Consider the following 23,437-nt stretch of genomic DNA (forward strand, 5'->3'; position numbering starts at 1 on the left):
CTCGTGTTGACTGATCTAATGGCCCGACGAGATCCATCCCAATTCTTTCGAACAGGGTCTCGATTAACGGTAGAGGGCGCAAAGGTGCTTTTGGAATGGCCACTGGATTTACTAACTGGCATTCGTGGCATGCCGTACACCACCTACGGACATCGCCGTGAATCCCTGGCCAATAGAACCGGGCCATTATTCGGGCTAGTGTTTTATCCTGCCCTAAGTGTCCAGCCATGGGATTAAAGTGAGCCGCCTGGAATACCAATTCCCGGCGGCTCTTCGGAATTAAAAGCTGCGTGACTCGCTCTTTAGTCTGAGTGTCCTGCGTCACTCGGTATAATCTATCTTTCATAATCGCGAAGTAGGGGAAGGACGGGGTGACGTTCGGCTGGAGCGTTTGACCATCGATTACTCTCACTTGGTTAAACGCATGCCGCAGAGTCTCGTCTCGCGACTGCTCTAATGGAAAATCCACGAGGGATTCTCCAACAGAGAGAGGAGGAGCCGGCGGCTCCTCACTCTGACGCGGAGCTGACATAGACGGCTCTGTGACAGCTGCTCCCGCCAACGTGACACCGGGGCCTCCCCCTATTAACTGATGGCAGGACCCACTCTTCACTAAATGTGTCATTAAATCCCGAAATACCGGCCAATCAGTCCCCAAAATTATCGAGTGGGTGAGGCGAGGATTAACCACCGCCTTTACTCTAAATTTTTCCCCTCTGAAAAAAAATGTGGACCGACACCAAAGGGTAGCTGTGAACATCCCCGTGCACACACAACACCTTCACCCCCTGTGCACCCCCCAGTGCCTCATCTTGCACCAGGCTTTGGTGGATTGAGGTCTGATTACAGCCAGAATCCACCAACGCCTGATATGTATCCCCTTGGATACTCACCGGTATGCGATACGCTCCGGCCCGATCGAGGGCGGCTCCTGTTGCGCCAGCACCAGGTCCTCGAACTGTTGTTCTTGCTCCTTTCGGAGGGCGAGCAGTGCCTGGTGCTGGCTCTGTTGGGCCGTGGTGAGGGCGTGGATCAGGTCGGCGAAGGTGGAGGACTCCATGGGGCTGTTCTCTTCCGTGCTCGGTTCCCAGGTTTCAGTACCACTGTGACAGTTTGTGTAGGTGGGTGGAGCACAGAAGGTCGGCAGGACAGAACTGAGTTCACAAAACTGGCTTTATTCAGCTTTTCAGCCTAAACGCACTCTCACACACACCCAGACACACGCAAACACATCAGTCATCCGGTTGAGACGAGAGCTCGCTCTGCTCTCGCTCTCTCTCCTTAAATAGGGCGTGGTCACTGGGAAGACACACAAACACATTAATTAACGACAGGTGTAGTGATTCTGCCACTTACCTTCCCTGACTCCGCCCTCCTGTCACAGACCGATGCTTGACTACGCCCCCGCTGCCACAAGGGTATATAACAAAGTATTGAGATTAACTTTTTTTATTGACCAAATACTTATTTTCCACCATAATTTGCAAATAAATTCTTTAAAAATCAGACAATGTGATTTTCTGGATTTTTTTTTTTCTCATTTTGTCTCTCATAGTTGAGGTATACCTATGATGAAAATTACAGGCCTCTGTCATCTTTTTAAGTGGGAGAACTTGCACAATTGGTGACTGACTAAATACTTTTTTGCCCCACTGTATGCCAATAATCTATATCTACATTATAACATTCATAAAATATATAGTATAACAAATAAAATAAGTAATATACAATATAATGTGGGGAAGCACGGTGGTGTAGTGGTTAGCACTGTCGCCTCACAGCAAGAAGGTCCGGGCTCGAGCCCCGTGGCCAGCGAGGGCCTTTCTGCGCGGAGTTTGCATGTTCTCCCCGTGTCCACATGGGTTTCTTCCGGGTGCTCCGGTTTCCCCCACAGTCCAAAGACATGCAGGTTAGGTTAACTGGTGACTCTAAATTGACCGTAGGTGTGAATGTGAGTGTGAATGGTTGTCTGTGTCTATGTGTCAGCCCTGTGATGACCTGGCGACTTGTCCAGGGTGTACCCCGCCTTTCGCCCGTAGTCAGCTGGGATAGGCTCCAGCTTGCCTGCGACCCTGTAGAACAGGATAAAGCGGCTAGAGATGATGAGATGAGATGAGATGAGATGAGACAATTTAGTGTGACAAATATTATTATGATTAAAATTTATATTTTTACACCAGAAAAGTGGCGGCACGGTGGTGTAGTGGTTAGCGCTGTCACCTCACAGCAAGAAGGTCTGGGTTCGAGCCCCGTGGCCGGCGAGGGCCTTTCTGTGCGGAGTTTGCATGTTCTCCCCGTGCCCACGTGGGTTTCCTCCGGGTGCTCCGGTTTCCCCCACAGTCCAAAGACATGCAGGTTAGGTTAATTGGTGGCTCTAAATTGACCGTAGGTGTGAATGTGAGTGTGAATGGTTATCTGTGTCTATGTATCAGCCCTGTGATGACCTGGCGATTTGTCCAGGGTGTACCCAGCCTTTCGCCCATAGTCAGCTGGGATAGGCTCCAGCTTGCCTGTGACCCTATAGAACAGGATAAAGCGGCTAGAGATAATGAGATGAGATGAGACACCAGAAAAGTGTTTTCAATAGTTAATTCTAAATTTCTTCACAGTCTCAGAGTTTTTAACATCGTCAGGCAGAGAATTATAGAACATGGCAGCTGAAAAAGCAAAAGTCCTGTCTCCTGATTTTGAGTTTATTTTCACGATATGAATATCATTCTTTGCTCTTGTGTTATATTTATGGACATCAGAGTTTTTAACAAAAATTTTACATAGAAAATCCCGCGCTGATTGGTCGAGAAATTCTGACGATTTCTCAATGAATCACCCTGAGCGACTCAGCGAAATGGCGGCCAATCACTTCGTCACCATAAACGAGGAAGAATTACAATTTATGAAAGAAAATGCTGTTCCTAAAAGCACTAAAGATGCTACAAAGTTTGGTCTAAAACTATTCAAAGGTAAGGTGGAATTGTGATTTATTTTATCCATTTCAGAACAAAGTATTTTATGTGAGTTAGTGTAGATAAGTGACACAAATCTGCACGCATTACATTTGCATGCCTCTTTTGAAGTTTGAAATAAATTCTTTTTTTTAATGATTTTTACATTTTTTAAACAATCACCTGTGTATTTATCTCTCATCTCATCTCATTATCTCTAGCCGCTTTATCCTGTTCTACAGGGTCACAGGCAAGCTGGAGCCTATCCCAGCTGACTACGGGTGAAAGGCGGGGTACACCCTGGACAAGTCGCCAGGTCATCACAGGGCCTGTGTATTTATACTAAAACAATTATCCTCTTCAGGCTCAGTGAATATCGACTTCGTCTTGGTTATTATTCACCGATATTCATTTAGCCTTTGGCGAATAATTGTTAAATTAAACATGTCTAATAAGTCTATTACTCCGGAATGCAACTGAAGGACAGAAATGAAAGCATTCTGCTGTAGAAACCATACACATTGTGTGTTAACATGGACAGTGTTGCTGGGTTGGTATTACATAATAGTCACTTTGCATGTTCTAAGAGAGAAGCTGTGTGCTGTGTGTGAGTGTGTATATAGTAATTTATTCTCAGCATAGTGCTGTAAGGCTAAGGCATACTGCATGGTGTGTTGATAAGCACATGCAGAGAAAACATACACGGTCAGCACATCAACATTTCCAAAGTGTCAAACCATCAAGGTGTCTTAAATATGAAGCTCAGCTTAAACCTAAATACAGTGGTGCTTGAAAGTTTGTGAACCCTTTAGAATTTTCTATATTTCTGCATAAATATGATCTAAAACATCATCAGATTTTCACACAAGTCCTAAAAGTAGATAAAGAGAACCCAATTAAACAAATGAGACAAAAATATTATACTTGGTCATTTATGTATTGAGGAAAATGATCCAATATTACATATCTGTGAGTGGCAAAAGTATGTGAACCTTTGCTTTCAGTATCTGGTGTGACCCCCTTGTGCAGCAATAACTGCAGCTAAACGTTTCCGGTAACTGTTGATCAGTCCTGCACACCGGCTTGGAGGAATTTTAGCCCATTTCTCCATACAGAACAGCTTCAACTCTGGGATGTTGGTGGGTTTCCTCACATGAACTGCTCGCTTCAGGTCCTTCCACAACATTTCAATTGGATTAAGGTCAGGACTTTGACTTGGCTATTCCAAAACATTAACTTTATTCTTCTTTAACTATTCTTTGGTAGAACGACTTGTGTGCTGAGGGTTGTTGTCTTGCTGCATGACCCAATGTCTCTTGAGATTCAGTTCATGGACAGATGTCCTGACATTTTCCTTTAGAATTTACTGGGATGATTCAAAATTCATTGTTCCATCAATGATGGCAAGCCGTCCTGGCCCAGATGCAGCAAAACAGGCCCAAACCATGATACTACCACCACCATGTTTCACAGATGGGATAAGGTTCTTATGCTGGAATGCAGTGTTTTCCTTTCTCCAAACATAACACTTCTCATTTAAACAAAAAGTTCTATTTTGGTCTCATCCATCCACAAAACATTTTTCCAATAGCCTTCTGGCTTGTCCATGTGATCTTTAAAAACTGCAGTTGAGCAGCAATGCTCTTTTTGGAGAGCAGTGGCTTTCTCCTTGCAACCCTGCCATGCACACCATTGTTGTTCAGTGTTCTTCTGATGGTGGACTCATGACCATTAACTTTAGCCAATATGAGAGAGGCCTTCAGTTGCTTAGAAGTTACCCTGGGGTCCTTTGTGACCTCACCAACTATTACACGCCTTGCTCTTGGAGTGATCTTTGTTGGTCGACCACTCCTGGGGGAGGGTAACAATGGTCTTAAATTTCCTCTACTTGTACACAATCTGTCTGACTGTGGATTGGTGGAGTCCAAACTCTTTAGAGATGGTTTTGTAACCTTTTCCAGCTGATGAGCATCAACAACGCTTTTTCTGAGGTCCCCAGAAATCTCCTTTGTTCGTGCCATGATACACTTTCCACAAACATGTGTTGTGAAGATCAGACTTTGATAGATCCCTGTTCTTTAAATAAAACAGGGTGCCCACTCACACATGATTGTCATCCCATTGATTGAAAACACCTGACTCTAATTTCACCTTCTAATTAACTGCTAATCCTAGAGGTTCACATACTTTTGCCACTCACAGATATGTAATATTGGATCATTTTCCTCAATAAATAAATGACCAAGTATAATATTTTTGTCTCATTTGTTTAACTGGGTTCTCTTTATCTACTTTTAGGACTTGTGTGAAAATCGGATGATGTTTTAGGTCATATTTATGCAGAAATATAGAAAATTCTAAAGGGTTCACAAACTTTCAAGCACCACTGTATGCTTTACAATAAATAAATTTGAGGAAAAAAAAAAAAGAAATTCCAGCTGCTTTGAATCACAACAGCTCAAAATGAAAGGCAACATACAGCATACACAGTTTTTCCATCCAGCATCATCACTGTGCCAACAGCTTGCCCTTTGACCTAGCACTTCAAGATGCCCCTCTGAATTATCAGTAGGAAAGCTCAGCAGGGTGCAGTAACTGTGAGACACCCTTCCTCACACACAGCTGGGCTTCTGTCAGCCACCAGCTGCCTCCAATTATTTATATGCAAAAGAGTGTGAGAAAGAGGAAACAGAAAATAACACTGAAAGGAATATGAGCTTGTGTCAGTAGATGGTTACTTTAATGTATACAGTGGTATGCAAAAGTTTGGGTGCCCCTGGTCAAAATTACTGTTACTGTGAACAGTTAAGCAAGTTGAAGATAAATGATCTCCAAAAGGCATAAAGTTAAAGATGAAACACAATTTTCAACATTTTAAGCAATATCGGTGTATTATTTTGGTTATGTACAATTTTAGAGTGAAAAAAGGAAAGGAGGGCGGCACGGTGGTGTAGTGGTTAGCGCTGTCGCCTCACAGCAAGAAGGTCCAGGTTCGAGCCCTGTGGCCGGCAAGGGTCTTTCTGTGTGGAATTTGCATGTTCTCCCCATGTCCGCACGGGTTTCCTCCGGGTGCTCTGGTTTCCCCCACAGTCCAAAGACATGCAGGTTAGGTTAACTGGTGACTCTAAATTGACCGTAGGTGTGAATGTGAGTGTGAATGGTTGTCTGTGTCTATGTGTCAGCCCTGTGATGACCTGGCGATTTGTCCAGGGTGTACCCCGCCTTTTGCCCATAGTCAGTTGGGATAGGCTCCAGCTTGCCTGCGACCCTGTAGAACAGGATAAAGTGGCTAGAGATAATGAGATGATAAAAAGGAAAGGAGTAACTTGCAAAAGTATGGGAACCCTAGGAGATTTGAGCACTCAGATCACTTTGACCAAGGTCTCAGACCTTAATTAGTTTGTTAGGGTTATGGCTTGTTCACATTCATCATTAGGAAAGGCCAGGTGATGCAAATTTCAAAGCTTTATAAATACCCAGGCTCCTCTAACCTAGTCCCAAAAATCAGCAGCCACGGGTTCTTCTCAGCAGCTTCCTACCACTCTGAAAATGAAAATGGTTGAGGCCCACAGAGCAGGAGAAGGCTATAAGAAGATAGCAAAACGTTTTCAGGTTGCCATTTCCTCAGTTCAAAATGTAATTAAGAGATGGCAGTTAACAGGAACAGTAGAGATCAAGATAAGGTCTGGAAGACCAGGAGAACTTTCAGAAAGAACTGCTCATAGGATTGCTAGAAAGGCAAATCAGAACCCCCGTTTGACTGCAAAAGACCTTCAGGAAGATTTAACAGACTCTGGAATTGTGGTACATTGTTCTACTGTTCAGCGACACCTGCAAAAATATGGCCTTCATGGAAGAGTCATCAGAAGAAAACCTTTCCTGCATCCTCACCACAAAATTCAGCATCAGAAGTTTGCAAAAGAACATCTAAACAAACCTGATGCATTTTGGAAACAAATCCTGTGGACCGATGAGGTTAAAATGGAACTCTTTGGCAGCAACAAGCAAAGGTATGTTTGGAGAAAAAAGGGCACAGAATTTCATGAAAAGAACACCTCTCCAACCGTTAAGCATGAGGGTGGATCAATCATGCTTTGGGGTTGTGTTGCAGCCAGTGGCATGGGGAACATTTCACGGGTAGAGGGAAGAATGGATTCAATGAAATTCCAGCAAATTCTGGAAGCAAACATAACCTCACCTGTAAAAAAGCTGACGTTGAAAAGAGGATGGCTTCTACAAATGGATAATGATCCTAAACACACCTCAAAATCCACAATAGACTACCTCAAGAGGCGCAAGCTGAAGGTTTTACCATGGCCCTCACAGTCCCCTGATCTGAACATCATTGAAAATCTGTGGATAGACCTCAAAAGAGCAGTGCATGCAAGATGGCCCAGGAATCTCTCAGAACTGGAAGACTTTTGCAAGGAAGAATGGATGAAAATTCCTCAAACAAGAATTGAAAGGCTCTTGGCTGGCTACAAAAAGCGTTTACAAGCTGTTATACTTTCCAAAAGGGGTGCTACTAGGTACTAACCATGAGGGTGCCCAAACTTTTGCTTTGGGCCCTTTTCCTTTTTTGACATTTTGAAAATGTAAAAGATTAAAATAAAAAAAATTGTTTTTGCTTAAAATATAAAGGGAATGAGTCATCTTTAACTTTATGCCTTTTGGAGATCATTTCAAATTTCATCTTGCTTAACTGTTCACAGTAACAGTAATTTTGACCAGGGCTGCCCAAACTTTTGCATACCACTGTATGTTGTAATGATAATAGTAAAGAAAGAAAAAGCCTTATCAAAGTTTCTCTTTTCTTCTTTTCTCCTTCTTTCATTCTTTTCTCATTCCTTATCACAAACCACACCCACGTATAAAATAATGTCCCTCGTGCCATAGAAATTGCTGTGATTTTAGATAGTTTAACAGTAAAATGCTGTTTTATTTATTTAGAGTATTTTTACTGTAAAACACTATGTATTGTGGGAAAATATAGAGTGAGACTTTAATTTGTTTGCGGGACTGTTTTTCTGTTTTATTCTTCCTGTTCCTTAGAGAATTATGATCAACGCCACCTGTTCCCATAGAAACTCTTAATCCACCCCACCCACTTCCATAGACATTCTTTACCAATCCCACCCACTTCTGTCAACACTCTTTACTAGTCCCACCCACTTTTGTAGACACTCTTTACTATTCCCACCTATTACCATAGACACTCTGGACAATCCCATCCACTTCCGTGAACACTCTTCACCAGTCCCATCCACTTCTGTAGGCATTCTTTACCAACCCCGCCCTCTTCCATAGACACCCTTGACCAATCCTGCCCACTTCCATCAACAGTCTTTACTAATCCCACCCACTTCTGTAGACGCTCTTTACCAATCCCACCCACTTCCGTACACACTCTTTACCAATCCCATTCACTTCTGTAGACACTCTTTACCAATCCCATCCACTTATGTGAACACTCTTTACTATTCCCACCCACTACCATAGACACTCTGGACAATCCCATCCACTTTTGTGAACACTCTTTACTAATCCCATCCACTTCCATGAACACTCTTTACCAGTCCCACCCACTTCTGTAGACGCTCTTTACCAATCCCACCCACTTCCGTACACACTCTTTACCAATCCCATTCACTTCTGTAGACACTCTTTACCAATCCCATCCACTTATGTGAACACTCTTTACTATTCCCACCCACTACCATAGACACTCTGGACAATCCCATCCACTTCTGTGAACACTCTTTACTAATCCCATCCACTTCCATGAACACTCTTTACCAGTCCCATCCACTTCTGTGAACACTCTTTACCAATCCCGCCCACTTCCATAGACACTCTTTACCAATCCCGCCCACTTCCATAGACACTCTTTACCAACCCCACCCTCTTCCATAGACAACCTTGACCAATCCCGCCCACTTCCGTGAACACTCTTTACTAATCCCACCCACTTCCATAGACACTCTTTACTATTTCCACTCACTACCATAGACACTCATTACCAATCCCATCCACTTCCATAGACACTCTTTACCAGTCCCATCCACTTCTGTGAACACTCTTTACTATTCCCACCCACTACTATAGACACTCTGGACAATCCCATCCACTTCCATGAACACTCTTTACTAATCCCACCCACTTCCATAGAGACTCTTTACTAATCCCATCCACTTCCATAGACACTCTTGACCACTCCTGGCCACTTCCATAGACACTCTTTACCACCTCCGCCCTCTTCCATAGACCCTCTTGTTGGTCCTGGGATTGAGATGTTGACCTCTTCTGCTCCTCGGACCTGATTGATCCATCCTGGTGCCCTGTGTCTGGTTGGAGTCTCATCGCATTGCTCCTGTGGAGGACGGCCCCATGAGGACAGTTGAAAGTCACACTTGGAGGACACTCTGGACTCTTACAGTAACGCTTTTATGGCTGAGGACTACAGTTGACTTGCTAACTTTAGGACTGCAATTGTCATGAACAGTTTTGCACTCGAGTTTCCAGCAGTGAAGAGTTTATAACATCAACGAAACTGACTTCATGTTGAAACTGTTAATGTTATAGTCATGCTGTCCGTTGTTGCCCAAATGAGGATGGGTTCCCTTTTGAGTCTGGTTCCTCTCGAGGTTTCTTCCTCATGTCATCTGATGGAGTTTTTCCTTGCCACCGTCGCCACAGGCTTGCTCATTGGGGATAGATTATGGATAAAATTTGCTCATGTTTTGAGTCATACAGTTTTAACATTTTAACATTTCCTTAGTCTGCAACTATTCAGGTGCGAAATGCAATGCGCCGGACTTTTGTTGTGCGTGCATGCGTACTTTCCAGTGTGAAAAGCAGAGAAGAACACACCGCTCAAGAAACGGCGGGATATGATTGCGGGCTAATGTGAATATTCTTAGCTTCAATCAGATATATGAAACACAATGTTATTAAGCCGTTGTGGTTATGAAATGATTCAATGCCCTGTACATTTGATATGGTGTTCAGTGTGACTTGCTCTCCCCTCGTTTGTAACATGAATTGCGTGCCGCACGTGCCTTGGTTGGGGTTACTTTACGGGGCTGGAAAAAGTTGGCTGTGTCTTACCCAGTGATGGGAATAACAGCGTTAGAAATAAACAGCGTTACTTTTTTTAGTAACAAGTAATCTAACTAATTACTTTTTACATCATTATAACGCCGTTCCTGTTACTTACAATAAAATACTATGTGTTACTTTATTAAAGCTGTTCTCATCTGGCATGCTGCTCGTTCAGCCTTTCTTTACTCTGCTTTCGTGTGGGGCGGGGAGACACGAGACAACGGCACAGTAAGCCAATCAGAGTAGATTTGGACAACATACGTAGGTAGGCCACGCCTACTGCACTACTGCGCGCTCTTTCAATCGGAAGACCCAGCGATGGCGAGCGGTCAGCCCAGCACTGCGCTTTCACACTGGAAATACAGCCATTACTTTTCATTACTTGAAATAAAAGGCAAGAGTGTTTACGTGCAATGCACATTATGTCGAGGAACAAAGCATTTGTCCTCGTCAGTGGCCAGTAATTAGTAACATAATTTTAATAACTACAAAAATATATTACATTCGATAGATGTCTTATCTCACATTGTCCCACAAAAATATTAATATAGTGTAGATAATGTTACTAATTGGTTCTGTTAAGTGTCCATTTCAGTCATTAAACACATTTAACATTCACTTTTATTATGATTACACTAATTGAATTTGATTTTTTTTGAGGGGGAACAACATGTAACGGAATAATTACTTTCCCTGGTAATTAGTTACTTTTATGACAAAGTAACTCCGTTACTAACTCAGTTACTTTTTGGGAAAAGTAACTAGTAACTATAACTAATTACTTTTTGAAAGTAACGTGCCCAACACTGGTCTTACCTGGCTCAGCTGCCCCACTGCCTTTGCTAGTACCTGCTGCATCATCCGAATCTTTTTTAAAATATTTATGCAGTGAGCCCCTGAGTCTCTTGGTTTCTTCCTCTCTATTTCTCTTTTCTTTTCTGTGCTCCTGACTTGTGCATGTTTGCAAATGGCACGCACGCTGATTGTCGAAGCGCCATGATCGAACGATGTCGTTTTTTTCCCCTTAATCAAAGAGTCAGACCAAACCATTTTTGCATTAGGGGTGGTAGGGGGTTCTTGACACCTTTTTCAAAGACAATAAAGGCAAAAGATCTAGAAATCATTTATTGAATGCAAATATAGCACATTTCTCCCCCAAATCAACACATTTTGAAATGAAATAAAATAATCGCAACTTCATGAGAGCCCAGTTCTGGGCCCGAGACAACATACCCGTTTGTCCCCCCCTGTCGGCGGGCCTGACCATAGACACTCTTTACCAATCCCATCCACTTCCGTAGACACTTGACCAACTCTTCCATAGACACCCTTGACCAATCCCACCCACTTCCAAAGGATTTCTGGACAATCTTTCCTATCCCAAAGACATTCTTGATCAGTCCCATCAACAAATTTGGCCATTTCCACCTACTCCTGAAGGACTTTTGACCAATCCAGGCAGCAGACATTCATGACTAATTCTATCCACTTCTGAAGGATTTCTGACCAAGCCTACCCCTACCATAGATACTTTTGATTCCCACAGAATGTTTGTCCAATCCCACCCAGTCCCTGCACTACTGTCTTATTGTTATTATTATTGTTGTTTGTACCTGCCCACAGTATTTTCTATTCTTTAAAGTATAAACAAATTGACCATTTAAACCACAGTAAAGGTATCACATATGCCATGTAAGCAATCTACTATATTTAATGCAGTGTTGTGCATGAACGCGTTCAAAAGAACGCGTTCACTGAACACGCTCGTTTTTCCATGAACTTTGAACTGAACGCAACAACTTTGTAATGAAAGAACTTGAACGTGAATTCGTTCAAATTATGCGACATGAACGACAAACATGAAGATGAACGAAACATGAAACCTGATGAATCGAGTGGCACGTCTACTTGCAAGATATTTTACGTTCTACTACTTCACTGTCAGTCTGATGTTGTTGTCACTCACTGCCCTGAGGTGCCGCGTGTGTGCAATGCATCATGGATAACGTAGTGTGAAGCCGGAGATAGTGGATGGCTCTATGATTTGGCTCCATACTACGTTACCCATGATGCAGCAGAGCAGAGTAGGCGTAACCCAGCGTTCCCTAGCTACAGCCAGCAGACACCGCGCACACCACAGCCGGCGCACACTCACAGCAACATGGCCAGTGAAAGTTCAAGTAGCGGCACGGAGAACACAGATGAGTACAATGCCAAATAATTTTAGAAATTTGATTGTTGTGTGCATACACAGATGTGTACTGAAGAATGAGGCTATCTGAAGTTTTCCTGTTTTGTATTTTGAGAAATAAAAAGCCCTTGAGCATGCATCCCTCTGTCTGATCAATATGGTCAATGCTGTTGATATGGATCTTAAAATAGCACTCCTTCAGTGTATATACATATTGGCAGTCATCTTTTTAGAAACACACACATTTATGAGGAAGTCTAGTTGTCGTTTATTAGAAGTTACTGTTAGTTGAAACTGAAAGCATTTGTTTGAAGTCACGTGTAACGTTTTGGTAGCAGTGGTTGAGTCAGTGAAAAAATCAAAATATTTTGTCCTTTTTTCCATATATAGTATGTACAATAACTTCCATTTTGTGTGATAGAATATAATATCTATAATATGTGAGTAGTTTTGAGCTAGAATGTAGCATATGATTTTAGTCTTTATTTTCATATCCCACCTAAAAGTAAAATGAACTGAACTTTGAACTAGTTCAGAATTAAAACTGTGAACTATGAACGTGAATAGTTCACTTTTAACATGTTTGAACTGAACTTGAACTAGTTCAAAAAAAGTGTGAACTTGCACAACACTGATTTAATGCTAATGAACATGGTTATTCTTTGCCACATGAGCTTCATATTTGATTGCCAGATCCTGTGATTATTTTTATCTTTCTCTGGTCCCAGTCCTGATTCACACATCTAGTGAGTGTTTACATATATTACTAGAAAATGCATCCTAGCATGTTTAGCTTGAAGGACATCATCCATGTTTAATGTTTCATTTTGGTGGTTGAGGAGCAATGTCAAGACTCTCTTCGCACCTTCCAATGGATTGATCAATAATTTAGTTGTTGAAATTAGTTAGTGAGATGTGACTAAAATGTGTTCTTTTTCATGTCTGCTTGAGAAGTGAATTTTGCTAAGTTATCTTGCCAGCTTTAGTACCCTCCAATACCAGTTTTGGGTCATGTGCCTACAGTGTTCATGTGAAATAATATTTTAGCTAGCTTAGGGACAGTAAACAAAGTGCTAATGGTGAAATGTTTGTTCTAATTAATTCAGATAAAATGTTGTTTTCCCCTGTTGGAAATGTAGCATTTAAAAAGAAAAGTTTGGTGCAAATTTGGTTCAAGTGTTATCATTTTAAATTGGCCCATGATAATAAACCTACATCACAGGTAATTATGGACAACTTCAATGAACTTCAGTAGCCTTCAAGTGTAAACTATAAGACCAAACTTTAGTCGAGGGAAGACAAATGCAACCCAGAATGAGCTTATATCTCGAAGCTCCATTAGCAAATTGGGAAACAAATCTGATTTTAATTCTTGACTGACATTTCCTGATTTATTTTACTGTACATTAATAGTAGAACCTCATACATAAACAGTCTGAGTACAGCAAAGAACATTGTTTTAATTAATCAGCCCAGTTAAGTCACTTAAAAGCCCCAGTCCCATCTGTGTCAACTTCTTTCCATAAACCAATTTCTCAACCCCAGTGAGAAATAAAGCAGATGAATTTTAGACATCTTTATCCAAATCCAACCTTCAAAGATACATGCTACAGCTTGAGGTGTGAGCGTAATAGCTTTTAGTTTCAAGACTCTGGGCTTCATGCATGCCAGTGGATGGGACTTAGTTTTTGATCTCCTTAAATCTTTGTATGGACATGATGCCAAGAACTTACTTAACCGCTTAAACATTGGAGACAATGGTATGTCCAAGCTTCCCTACTCTCGTAACTGAATACATTGTCCTATTAGTTTCATTGTAGTCACTGCTTTGAGTAACTAAATAATTTAAGGTGCACTATTAACATAAATCAACTATAGTATGCATAATTATGTTTTCATTAGTGTATAATCACCTTTAACAATGAATCGTATTTTCATAAACTTAGTACAAGTCCATCATAGCTATATAGGGAGTAGGTTCTCTTCCACCATGTTGCACTGCCATGTTTCTACAGTAGCCCAGAATGGACAAACCAAACACTGTCTCTAGAGAGAGCACTGCTAAGCAGTGATGCTAACTAGCCATACTAACCAACTGGTGGTGCAGTTGTTAGCACTGTCACCTCACAGCAAGAAGGTTATAGGTTCAAAACTCATGGCTAACAAACACCTTTCTTTATGGAGTTTGCATGTTCTCCCATGTCTGCTTGGGTTTCCTTCCATTTCAAGGACATGCAGGTTATGTAACAATTGTTGTATGTTGCTCTGAAGAAGAGTGTCTGCTAAATGCCTATAATGTAATTTTATGTTTTTACAAGCAACAGCTGGCACTGGAAGTAAGATGAAGAAGAAGAAAAGAAGTCAAAGAATGTAGGAGCAATTTTAAGAGACTGCTTAGAAGAAGAAAGAAGAAGTATTCTTGCTTGTCTTATTGTTTTGGTGGTCCAAGTAAAATAATATTATGCTCACAGTTTAAGCTTATTTGAAGTAAAGTTTTATTCCTGAACATGTAGTGTAAGTGTACACATAAAGCCCAGGTAAACACCAGCCTACCAACCACAAACCAGGGTTTTAGTTTTCAGAAGAAAACTGTAAAAGATTCAAAAGTGTTTATGACACTAGCGATATTTTATGTTAGTTTTATATCACAAGTTTATCAGAAACCCACAACTGAAATGTTGACTAGCCTAACAGTTGCAAAGATAGACCAGAAAAGTGGTAGTGAAACTCCTGGTGAAAAAGTGGTAGTGAAACTCCTCTGCAGACAGATATTATTGCACCTATTCAGCAGGAAGGGTATTCAGTTGGTTGCAGTCTGTAACCTCGCCGCTAGATGCCACTAAATTCTACATAGTGCACTTTTATGCAATATCACATGACACATGAGAGAAAGTGCTGTTGTACTGAATATCAGTACTGCAGGCCACATTCCATAGCTAATCACAGCCATGCTGATATTCAGTACAATGGCACAACCTTTTGTGTGATAGTTTTTATACAACAGTTCTATAAATAATAAATGAATATCAAGTAAGTGACATTTCAGACACAGTATGACACCAAATGTTCTGTTTATTTTTTGGTTCACTAGCAGTAATAGATCCTGAAGAAGCTACTGTACATTCACTTTATAGCACGTCAGCTAGCTGGCTTGCGAGCTAACATTGATTTATACTACGTTCCCATTAAACATGCTTCCAGTAAAATCAACATTCCTTCTTCTGTTTCTTTTTTCTGATGAGCTTTCATAATTTAAAAAAGTTATATTCCTGAAAAGTATCATTTACCATGTCTGATAAGTATTAGTGCAGCAGATAACATAATATTTCAGAGGAATCTTTCAAATTGTGATACAAGCACCAAATTCGGCACAGATACTCCTTAGACATTATTCTTTTGAAAAAGTACGCGGGCCACTTGAAATTCAAGATGGCTGCCCATTTTAAAGATGGCCACCATGTCTAGTACAGAAATATATCGTTTTGCCATAACTATGCACAGACTTGTCCAATATGGGTGATTCTGGCATCAAATTATACATTTTTGACCATGTAGAATCCAAATCTGGGAGAATAAAATCACTCAGAAGCTTACTTTTGCCTTATTCTTGGCCTTTTGTAAAATAGTACGCTAACATAGCTAGCATGCATGTTTGTATAGACTGTAGCAATAATTATAGTTTGGGGTGTAGGGTGTAGCAGTAGAGGTAGAGGATGTCCTCATCATAGCAATCAGTGTTCTGCCTCTTCTTCAAGGGATTGGTCTGCACCAGTTGTGGGTGGCCTTTGGCCAAGGACGGAACCTGAGATGGATTCCTGTACATGACCTGCACCTCTCTTTAGGACTGGAGACGAGCAAAGGAATACTCTTCTTCCATGCCTTCACTGGTTGCGATGTTGTATCAGGCTTCCGCAGCAAAGGGAAGAAGTCTGCATGGCAAACCTGGGATGTGTATGCTGAAGCTTCTGATGTCTTTGCCAAGCTCAGCCAGTACCCACCAACAGTACATGATGATGATCTGGAGGTCCTGGAGAAGTTTGTGGTGACAATGTATGACAGGTCCAGTACAGTTGCACGTGTTGATGATGCCAGGCTGGATATGTTTGCTCGAAAGCAGAGGCCATATGAAGCCATCCCTCCAACTCAAGCAGCACTACTTCAGCATGCAAAGTGCGCTGCCTATCAAGCAGGCTGTATATGGAGTCAGTCAACACTGCGCCAACCAGAAACACAAAGTCCTGCTGACTGGGGATGGACAAAGAGTGGAGACACATGGAAGGTCTTCTGGACAATGCTTCCACCTATTGCCGAAAGCTGCCAACAGCTGACCAAATGTGGATGCAAATCTGAATGCCATGGAAGGTGCAAATGCTACCGATTCAGTCTCACCTGCACCGGACTATGTAGCTGCAAATGTGAGGACAAGTGAAACCATGCAGCTCACTGCTGGGGTGAACAGTGCATTTGTGAGCTCTGTATTTGACTCATTGCACTCTGCAGTGACAAACATTGACCATAACTAAACATTCCAGTTATGCATTTAAAAATAACAAATAAATAAAATGGTTTGTAGGATATGTTCTGGTCTATGTATATTTTTCATCATATTTTTGCTAGAAATGGCAGAAAGGAGCTCCCTAGAAGGTTAAGAGTGGGATTTTTAGATTTCTCATAGTCAAAAACCTACTTTTAGACACCAAGATCATTCAAATCGGTCAAAGTGGCCAGATTATATCTCATTTTCAAGTCTGCAGCGGCGGCCATCTTGAAAATAAGCAGCCATCTTGAATTTCAGGTGGCCCACGTACTTTTTCAAAAGAATAATGTCTAAGGAGTATTTGTGCCAAGTTTGGTGCTTGTATCACCATTTGAAAGATTGTTTCAGTTATCTGCTACACTATATGTCACGGGCGACACGGTGGTGTAGTGGTTAGCGCTGTCACCTCACAGCAAGAAGGTCCGGGTTTGAGCCCCGTGGCCGGCGAGGGCCTTTCTGTGTGGAGTTTGCATGTTCTCCCCATGTCTGCGTGGGTTTCCTCCGGGTGCTCCGGTTTCCCCCACAGTCCAAAGACATGCAGGTTAGGTTAACTGGTGACTCTAAATTGACCGTAGGTGTGAATGTGAGTGTGAATGGTTGTCTGTGTCTATGTGTCAGCCCTGTGATGACCTGGCGACTTGTCCAGGGTGTACCCCGCCTCTCGCCCGTAGTCAGCTGGGATAGGCTCCAGCTTGCTTGCGACCCTGTAGAACAGGATAAAGCGGCTACAGATAATGAGATGAGATGAGACTATATGTCACTAACACTATTGTAGTATCTGTTTGAACGAGGAAGTGGAGTTGTATGTGGTGAACCCAGACAAGCAGAGTGGTACACACAGCATATAGTGAAATGTCCCAGTGCTGTTTCAGTAAATACAGTATCAGCACTCTTTGAACGCTGCTCAACCAATCAGAGCAGTGGACCGGAACTAACTATTGCATGATAAGCCACAAATTTAAGGGATTAAGATGGTGAAATCAGAGATGGTGAAATCAGTTACCTAGATTAAAAAAGCAACAGAAGAAATGTATAATTAAAGTTGATTAGATGATGTACGATGGTTGGAAACTGCCAACATTTTTAAAAGGTTGACTCCATGAAAATGTCATCGCTCAATTTGATTAACTAAGGTTTATTTTCTCCATCTTTCTGGAGGTGTGTTTTGGGTCATTGTCCTGTTGAAAAACAAATGATAGTCTCACTAATCGTAAAACAGACAGGATGGCATGTCGCTGCAGAATGCTGTGGGTATGATGCTGGTTAAGTGTGCCTTCAATTTTGAATAACTTGCCAACAGCATTGGGAAGCCATGGCCTAATGGTTAGAGAAGCAGCTTTGGGACCAAAAGGTTCCGGTTTGATTCCCTGGACCAGTAGGAATGGCTGAAGTGCCCTTGAGCAAGGCACCTAACCCCCAACTGCTCCCCAGGATGCTCTGGGTATGTTGTACATTGCTCTGCATAAGAGCATCTGCTAAATGCCTGTAACATAATGTAAGAGCATCACTAGAAAAGCACCCCCACACCACTTCAACACTTTCATGGAGATACCATCCATTCCCCTTTTCTGTGTCTCATAAAGACATTTTTGGAACCAAAAATCTCAAATTTGGACTCATCAGATCAAAGTACAGATTTACCACTGGTTTAATGTCCATTCTTTGTGTTTCTTGGCCCAAGCAATTCTCTTCTTCATCTTATTGGCCTCCCTCAGTAGTGGTTTCTTTGCAGCAATTCAATTCACAGTCTCTTCCGGACGGTTGATGTTGAGATGTGTCTGCTACATGAACTCTCGAGTATTCATGTAGGCTCCAATCTGAGGTGCTGTTAACTGGTGGTTTCTGAGGCCAGTAACTCTAATGAATGTATCCTCTACAACAGAGGTAAGTCTTGGTCTTCCTTTCCTGGGATGGTCCTCATGAGAGCCAGTGTCATCAGAGTGTTTGGTGGTTTTTGCAACTGCACTTGAAGACACATTCAAAGTCCTTGGGATTTTCTGGATTGACTGACCTTCATGTCTTAAACGGTACCAGTACAGCATTTAAACATGATCGATATCAATAGTACAAGCCCTAATTCTAATAATGCACACAAGTTTAATCATAAGTTATCATAAGCTTAAAAGTCCAAAAGCATGTTACATTTTATTGCACATGGGCAATCCAATGTGGCGTCCAGAATGTGGCATAAATTCGTCAATAGCCAGGTACCAGAAGCTAAGTGTAGCCAATGTAAACAAACATACAGCGTTATCAGTACAGACAGTGGAGAAACCAGATATTTGTATGAACCTCAGAAAAAGGACTATCCATATCTGGTAAATGATTTCAGCAGTGAATCATCAGATGATTCTAATGATGAAATTGGTAGTGCCTTGCAAGTACAAAATCGGGAAGGCAGGAATAAGGGTTCAGCAGCTATCTGGTTCTAATGTGGAAAGTGTGTCAGGCGGAAAACTGACATTGAATGTGTTTGTTGTAAAGAGCACAAACTTTTATGCAATATAATACAGGCATAGGGAAGTCTGGGCTGCTCTGCTTAGGCTGCTACCCCCGCGACCCGGATCCGGATAAGCGGTAGAAGATGGATGGATGGAATACAGGCACAGTCATTGAATTGTTTCATGGATAAACCTGGTTTGGAAATATATGTCACACACAAGTCTGTGTTATTTCATAGTTTTGATGTCTTCGAGATTGTTCTACAATGTTGAAAGTAGTCAAAATACAGAAAAATCTATGAATGAGTAGCGGTGTACAAATTATTGACTAATACTTATATATACCTATCCTCTTAGTCTGTGTCATCTAAAAATTCTGAGTACTAGTTTGAGAAAGATGCATCTGTACCGAGACTAATTCAGTGTGTGTGTGTGTTTTCTCTCCTGAGAATCAGCAGGTCCCAGACAATGAACCATGGTTGTGAAAATGTGCATGCACAATTATAATCTGCCCTCTAGGAGAGGAGAAGGGGAATAACAGAGGAATGGGAAGGTGAAAGATTACTGCGCACTGCTGTAATTAAGGTTGTGTGGAGAAGGAGTGTGGCACCAGGAAGAATCAATTAAGTGTGAAAGAAAGCACAAGAGCAACAGATGCCTGTATTTCTTGCCTAAAGGTTGTACTGTCCATGTTTCTGCCTTACAGCATTTATAAAACAGCACCTAATATTGCCTTCTGTAATGCTGTAATGTTGTAAGGCAATGAGCTGTGATACACAGACCACTCAGCCACGAGCTCTCACATACAAAACCAAAAGCTTTCAAAACAGAGCAATATGTGATATACTATAGATATACTATAGAGAAATACTATTAAACACAATTTTTTCTCTCACACTCTTATTAACCTGACTGTAAGAATCCTTACACTCCTAGAATAAATTCCACGTTGTTGCTCTGATCACAGTGCAAAGGTGTTTTTATTAAATCTGACTGTCGCATGAAGGTTGGACAAAATAACAATAGGCAATCCCATAAAGATAAAGCCAGCTCTGCCCTCTAGTGTTTTTAAACACATTACAGGTTGTATTTGAGTGTACAGTACGTGGGTGTTAAAATCATGGTGTTGATTGGCAATCTGACCCTTTTGTCTCTGTGACCTTGACAGGTGGGTTGTTTTTTTGCTTTTTTTCTCAAAAAAAACATTCTTTATTTGAAGAAAAAGTATTAAAAGCTTGCTATAAAACCACTGGTCAACATCAGGTGTGTTAGAGCAGAAAGAGAGCAAAAGCAATGTTGTGTTGTGGATACCCAAAAACAGGAAAAATAATATTTTTTAAAATGGAAAAATAAGAAACTTTTGTTGTTGTTGTTGTTGTTGTTGTTGTTTTATTTTAAAATTGATGATTGATGACCAAAAATTTAAAAAAAAAATTATGCAGTTGAATACAAGTGTTATCTGACGTTCACAAAGCATGGCATGTTGGTTTGAGGGATAATTAATGTTTAATGAGATTTTGTTTTAGAGCGTTAGTTAGTTAGTCTAACCTAATGGCTAGAGAAGCAGCTTTAGCATCAAACGGTTGCTGGTTTGATTCCCTGGACCAGTATGAATGGCTGAAGTGCCCTTGAGCAAGGCACCTGTTCCCCAGACTGCTCTGGGTACGTTGTATGTTGCTCTGGATAAGAGTGTCTGCTAAATGTCTGTAATGTAAAGTTTGTTTTTAGAGATTTTAATGTCTTCTGGATTACTGGCTCAAGAGAAAGTCACAAAACGTTTCCAAATATTCATTTTATAAAACAAATGTAATGTTACAAAGAAATATGGATATTTTGTTTAAGAAAATAATACATAAAGGCACATTATTAGTGACAGACAAAATATTCAGAAAGACTTCAGAGGTTTTCCAAGGCACTTGAAAAAATCTTACCAGCCAAGTTTCTTAAAGTCAAACAAAACCCCAAAATAAATGCCTTTTGCCGATCATGGCAATTGCCCTGATGTACCCCCACGCGCAGACACAGTTAAATTAAAAAGAAAACTTTATAACAACATTTAATCCATTTTAAAACTTATGATATTGCTAAAAATAGGCTCACCTGGATGTAGCTATTTGCAATAAAACCGGATATCCAGCAGTGACATAGGCGGATCACTGGTACGCTGTTTACCTTCCTAACAGAGAGCCATCAAATAAAGGCTTCTAATTCTAAAAAAAAAAAAAATCCCCAGGCACCACTGTTCTCTCTCTCTCTCTCTCTCTCTCTCTCTCTCTCTCTCTGTGTCTGTGTTTTCACTGTTTGAGATGGGTTAAATGCAGAGAAAGAACTTCACTGTGCTGTAATGTATATGTGACAAATAAAGGCTTTTAATTCTAAAAATCTAATCAGAAATTTTCTGTAACCATGTGATTTTTACTGGCAAAAAAATACACAAATCAACAGACTTAACTTTTATGAAGTTTAAATCTCACTCAGCTAGATAACACATACGCAGTACTGACACAGATCCTAGTAAAGAATATCCGTTGTCAAACCAATGCGATTCTTCGCATCTAAAAAGATCACTTTCTTAGTGAATAAAAACAAAAGTATGCCACATAAAAATACAAGGAAAAATTAAATCTTTTGAGGGGAAAAAAAAAACACCACTGTGAGTAGCTGGCGATGTAGCATTTATAGGCTGCAAAAGGCTTCCAAAGGCTTGGTATGTGTGTGCTCTCTGTTTACGTGTGTGTGTGTGTTCACTGCTTCAGTTCACTGCTTTATTTTTACACCCAAACACTTGACATTTGGGCATCTTCGGGGTTGTTTACAACAATTTAGAAGCAATGTATCCACTAGACCTCAGCCTCTGAAAGTTATGTGGTGTGTAAGTGAGGTCACAATCTCAGATTCTCTCGCGTAATTTGTACTCAGAGCACGATATTTGAACCTCGGACAGAGTAAGATGTCAGCACTGGGGGACATGGTTTTTCTTTTAAAATAAAATCTGTACACAGTATACAGGTACAGATATGAATACTCAAACATGTCTTGCATGGGTATTATCTGTCAGTATAAAGGAGTTTATTTTTGGGGTTTGTTTGCCTTTAAAAGACTACATGACAGTGTGTGCCAAAAGTGATCTCATGAAGTTTCAAGGAAAAGGCAGGGTGGTCACACCAAATATTGACTTAGCTTAGTTTTTCACTGTTTACTGTTCTTTACTATGATATTTCAGCTTCATGAGAATACATGGATACTCATTTACCTTATCTAATAAACAATTCTGCCAAATACTTTGCATATTAACTATGGATTAGAGCATCTCAGTAGCCACTGCATTGTTCATAATGATATTCTGCCCTGTTGTATTGAGATTATATTAATAGTATGTAAATAGTTTAAGAGCTGCTCAGCTGCCAGGGCTTGGCTTGTCCAGCAGATTAGTTATCTCCATCCAAGCCAGGTCCCACTGGATCTCTGTCACATCCTGTTTAGTTCTAGGCATTTCCTGATGGGGATTAGACTCTCCGCATTTTGGAAAGAACTTTACTCTCTTTCTGTAAAAGCAAAATACATTTGATCACTTCTAGCTGTCTGTATGTCATATATAAGTCATATGAACGGTAACATTAGGAGTGACATTTTGAGAAGCAATTAAGGATGCTAAAAAGTCATTATCTCTCTCATTCGTAAACTTGAGAAATTAAACATCTGCCTCAAACTCTATAGCATTCTATTTTTAGGCAAGTGCATACAAGTTTAGATTAGTGATAATTTGGAGTAGCACAAAGCAGTGTTTCTCTGTTTGTGGTCAGTTGCTTTTAACACACAGACCCATGGAATAAACAACAATTTTATTCCACAATGCTACAGCGGAGCTGGTCATTGACTTTGGGAGGTCCAGACCAAGGTCATGACCAGTTCTGATCGAGGGAGTCGAGGTGGAGGCTATGGATTCCTACAAGTACCTCGGGCTGTGGCTGGACAGCAAGCTGGACTGGACTTGCAACACCAACTACCTGTACAGGAAGGGACAGAGCAGGCTGTACTTCCTGAGGAGGCTGTGGTCCTTTAACATCTGCAGGAAACTCCTGTGGATGTTCTATCAGTCCGTGGTCACCAGTGTCCTGTTTTACACCATGGTGTGCTGGGGGGGGCAGCACATCCAAGAAGGACACATCCAGGCTGGACAAACTGATCAGGCAGGCCAGCTCTGTGGTCGGCATGAAGCTGGACT

At 41.2% G+C, this 23,437-nt stretch overlaps 1 protein-coding gene across 3 annotated transcripts in view; it reads right to left on the reverse strand.

The window, feature by feature from the left end:
* Nucleotides 1–20,989: 20,989 nt before the first annotated feature.
* LOC132885357 (sialoadhesin-like) overlaps nt 20,990–23,437 on the reverse strand; it is a 28,647-nt gene continuing 26,199 nt past the window's right edge. For all 3 annotated transcript variants that reach the window (XM_060919970.1, XM_060919969.1, XM_060919971.1), the window contains exon 9: nt 20,990–22,757. In XM_060919970.1, the coding sequence (XP_060775953.1) occupies nt 22,610–22,757 (148 nt within the window). In that variant the 3' untranslated portion in view covers nt 20,990–22,609. The remainder of the gene's footprint in view (nt 22,758–23,437) is intronic.

The sequence above is a fragment of the Neoarius graeffei genome, chromosome 4 (assembly GCF_027579695.1).
Source record: "Neoarius graeffei isolate fNeoGra1 chromosome 4, fNeoGra1.pri, whole genome shotgun sequence".
Classification (NCBI taxonomy): Eukaryota; Metazoa; Chordata; class Actinopteri; order Siluriformes; family Ariidae; genus Neoarius; species Neoarius graeffei.